This window comes from Limulus polyphemus, unplaced genomic scaffold (genome assembly GCF_000517525.1).
Source record: "Limulus polyphemus unplaced genomic scaffold, Limulus_polyphemus-2.1.2 Scaffold1121, whole genome shotgun sequence".
NCBI classification, from domain to species: Eukaryota; Metazoa; Arthropoda; class Merostomata; order Xiphosura; family Limulidae; genus Limulus; species Limulus polyphemus.
In genome coordinates this window covers 79164-83698 of record NW_013666731.1, presented here as the reverse complement: position 1 = coordinate 83698, position 4535 = coordinate 79164, and the positions used below count along the sequence as shown (strand labels likewise).

The 4535-nt window shown below is 29.6% G+C and overlaps 1 protein-coding gene across 1 annotated transcript in view; it reads left to right on the top strand.

Moving 5' to 3' along the window:
• LOC106462222 (transmembrane protein 131-like) overlaps positions 1–4535 on the top strand; it is a 67296-nt gene that overhangs the window by 45109 nt on the left and 17652 nt on the right. The window contains exons 8-11 of the mRNA XM_022389422.1: positions 126–267; positions 2702–2804; positions 3288–3635; positions 4041–4533. Of these exons, the coding sequence (XP_022245130.1) occupies positions 126–267; positions 2702–2804; positions 3288–3635; positions 4041–4533 (1086 nt within the window). The remainder of the gene's footprint in view (positions 1–125; positions 268–2701; positions 2805–3287; positions 3636–4040; positions 4534–4535) is intronic.

The window sequence follows — 4535 nt, the reverse complement described above, 5'->3', positions numbered from 1 at the left end:
GTGTACAAGATCAGTTTTTAGTTTTTAACCTAACCAAGATTCATATATATATATATGCAGGTTGGATCATTCAGTTATTTATCTTAGTGTCTTGATTACATATGTGATGTAATTTATTTGTCTAGAAATTCCCTCCATATGAAACTAAACTGATGATGCAAGCATACCTTATAACCAGAATAGAGAGCAGTCATATTTTATATATAAGGTTGAATGCCAATAATAACAAGCAGGAAGATGTAACTGTACCAATGGAAATTAGTTCAGGTTTGTGAAATTCTGTTTTTATTCATTGTTTAGTATGTGTTTGTGTGTGTCTATGTTATTGTATTTATGATTTTATATAAGCGAAAGATAGTCGTACTTGTATGTGTGTGGTCCCTCATAAGGTAGGTAGACGTGAAAATTAAAACATAGGTTTTACAAAATACTTTTTGTTCCTCTCTAGTATGATTTATGTCCATTAAAGATTAAGTGAATGTTTATGTTGGTCAGATTACAAATGAATACTTTTTCAGTTTCATTATAGGTTTAGTCAGTTTTTTTGTTTGTGTGTGTTTTTCAGTTACTAACAGGATAATACAAGATTTTTATTATTTTACATTGCTTTTGATAGATTCAAACAAAATATATCATACAAAAGTTTAGTTGATTGGTTGCCTTTCTAAAGTTTGTTTTCAAACATACCCTGATTTCATTAAGACTGTATTCAACCAAGTGGTTTCCAAATTGTGAGTTACAACATGCTAGTGCACCATGGCAAGCTGCTAAGAGTGTTGTGAGAGTTTCACCAAATGAAGAATAATTAAGAACATAAAATAAAAATACTGCATGTGGCAACAGGGGTGTCATTGCAAGTCAAGGTAAGTGTGTTAGGGTGTCATCAGTGAAAAAAGTTTGTAAATTACTGCCGTAACTTCTTTCGGGAACCATAGCTTTCCAAATGAAATAAAGAAGCAAAGAGTGGCAATTAATAATAATTGTTACTACAGAAAGATCTGTGAAAAGAATACCCACATTGAATATTATTTATTCATTTTGTCTGACAGAAGTCTCTTTACAGTGAGAGAATTACTAAAAACGATGGTATTTAGTAACCAGATAAATCAGGACTGTAGGTAAAATAAAAATTGCCAACAAGTGGTTGAACTTTTCTAATAGGCATGTTACTTTTTATTATCAATAAATTTATACTGGCACTATCTTACATCATCATTGTTTTAAAAATATTTTGATATAATGTTTATTAACAAGTGTTTTTCTGAACAGGGTTTAACACTGTTAAAATTTATTCTGATGATCTCAGTGACTTGAGTAACTTTGTATGTGACTGTGGTATATTCTGGTTAAACTAAGTTAATATTGGAGAAGTGGTATGGCTCCATTCATTTAGTAACAGGAGGTTCAACAAGATATTTATTAAGAATTAAAACTCCATGTAACTGAATTCATGAGAACAAAATAAAGAGGCTGAACAAAATGTCAAATACAAGCATATTAATCTACAAACACTGTGTGTGTGTGTGTGTGCTTGCTTTACAAACATGGGATGGTCTTATCTACTGGATCAGGTAACATTTGTTCAAACTGATCAAGCTGAGATCATATACCATACTGTTTAAATTCAATATTCCTTACATCACAGGTAATATCAGATTTAATCGGAATGACTAGCAGTAAACATGTGACTGGTCACTCTCATTCAAGGCTAGGGAAGGCCATAAAACTTGAGTACCACATGAGCTATTCTTGAAGGCCACTGCTGTCTATATTCTTGCACAATGCAGGCAGAATAGGTGTGACATCAGTAGAATGAAATAGGAACAAAGGCAACTAGAATAACATCTGCTTTATGATTTTCGTGATCATGTTTTATGTGAAAACTGTACATATTCAGAAATAACTTGTATATTCTGAATAATGCTATGTTGATATAAGAAGGTAGAAATGCATGGTATATTTATACACCATATAACAAAACCCATGTGGTGTGTCTAAACTTTGGAATGGAGAATGGGAAAATGTAGTCATAATGTTATGTACAATAAAATATTATGCAGCTAAACCTCAGCAGTGCAACAACATTACGTCTGTTCCTTTCTTTAGAATTAAAGTTGTAGATGATTAAATCAAAATCCTTAAACACTATTGTACTTTTCAAAAATAGTTATATTAATAATATTTATGCCTTAAATACTGTAGCTTGGTGTTTTTGGAATATAATTAGTTATAGAAAACATCTGATATGTTGACAGAATATCAACAATTATACTAGCATTGAATATTTCTTTTTGTGTTTTTTAGCTTTCAAAATCATTTTTTATTTCCATCTAATCTGCTATTAACTTGTATAATTTAGTGTTCTAGCCTGACAAATAGTAGTGAGGAATGATATTTTTTTGGCTGTTATTTGTCGTTGCATTCAGTTAACTGCAACAGAACACAATTGCTATAGATGTAGCATCATTCAAACATTGTTGTAACATAGAATCATGACATGGTATTATTCATACTGGAGTAGGTCTTAATTAATAGTATTTTTTTATAACATATGAAGTGTTTGTATCTAATTTGTAAAGTTTATATTTCATAGTAAAATACTGTTTAATTTCTTTCAACACTAAGTTTTCACAGCCAGTCTATAGGGTTAGAAGAATTTGCACAGATAGAAACATGTAAGAGCTTTTTATATTCCTTACAGAATTTATCATCAGTGGGATTTGTTGCTCAGGACTTGGATTCAAAGTCCTTAACCCTTATGGGTTTGAAATGAAACCTGTTTGTGATCGAAAAGTATATTTAGGGTAAGTAAGAAATATATTACTTTGTTTCTAATTAACATTTTTAAAAAACTTAAAATTTTGGATAATTTTCTATCATTAATTTAAATTTATTTTCTAACTAAACCTTTAAATTGGAAATTTTTGTTTTTCAAAACCAACAGTAAATATGATCCAAAATGCTTGTGTACTTTTGTATTTTATGTTTTACTACAAGTATGGGTAATCACCTGTAGTTACATGTACTTTCACTAAAGCAAGTTTTAAGTTACAATCCTTAACATGTAAATGTTTTAAATATTTTTTTTCATTGGTTAAAGAAAATACTTATTTTAAAAATTATACTTTTGAAATGATAGTATAACAGCTTGAACCTTAATTATTGTATCTAAAAAAAATGTAACTAAAAAGACTTTTTAAAATGTTTATTTCTGACAGATACTTTAAAAAAACAATGATTTGTTGCCTAATTAAACAGATCACTCTCAGTAATTTCTTTCTTTGTAGTTTTACATCAGACTTTTCCTTGTCCCAAGTGGTGAGAACGCTTAATATTCATACCAGCCTTGGCATTGGAGGATTAGTGTTGCAATATACACTTGGTGCCACCTTACCTCGTCAAGGTCATTCCTTGCCGAGGCTAACATGGGAGTTACTTCTTTACTATCTTTTTTTGTCTGTTACATGGCTGTTAATAATTGTGCTGATGGCTATGGCTTATTTTGAAGGAGAAAATTTAATGAAAACCTTTTTAGTCATCATCACTACGTTGGTAATTGAAAAAGACAGCAACTCTAGAAAATTTATAACATTTCCTTTAAACCATGTGGCCAGTGCATTAGGTTATAACCCAAAGTAAGTTGATGTATAAATATTAATTTTTAGTTTATATATATATTTTAATAGTTTGATTGTTCTACACTTTAATTCTGATAAAGTTTTGTTTTACAGTAATTTTCAATCTATTATTGACTTATTCATGATGCAAAATTAAATAAGTGCTAATTTGTTCCATGTGTTTTGTACATATTTTATATTTTTATCTTTGCATCAAAATTCATTTACATTGATTACTTGGACAGAGCCCCTTATAGAATACTTAAATATACTTTATATGTGCAAATAGTTGGCTCGGTAATTATGCTTGATAAACATAATTTACAGTAGTATATTTTACTGTATTGATTTTATACATTGCTATCTTGTTTGAGAAGGAAATTCGTTAGTATTTTAATGTACAATTTATTACTACTTTATCAGCAAAACAGAGGTCACTGGCTCATCATCCAGTTTCACTTTAGAAGAAAAGAGAAGATATGAAAATTCGTTTAAAAATAATAGTAGGTTAGAGACATGGTCTAATTGCACATTGCATCATTCATATCCAAAAGGAAATAAAAAATACAATTCTTCTATGGAAAGAGAGTTATGTAAAGTTTCATCTGTAGTTCAGTATGAGAATGAAGGAAATAATTTCAAACAAAGATCACCTCAACATAAGCAAAGAATGAATGAAATCTTTAAAGAGAACAGTGAGGTATTGCAATCTAATAAGAAGACAAAGAACCAAGTAAGATGTTCAGATAATTTCATTAAACATTATTCATCATTTGGATCATCATGTAAACCTGAAGAGAAAATCAGTACAACTCAAACTACCAAAGGAATCAATCTAGAAAGAAGTGTTCAGAAGACCCAGACTGACAGTGATTTTAAACATTATGAGAACAAGCCACATCATAAACTTATGAAAGT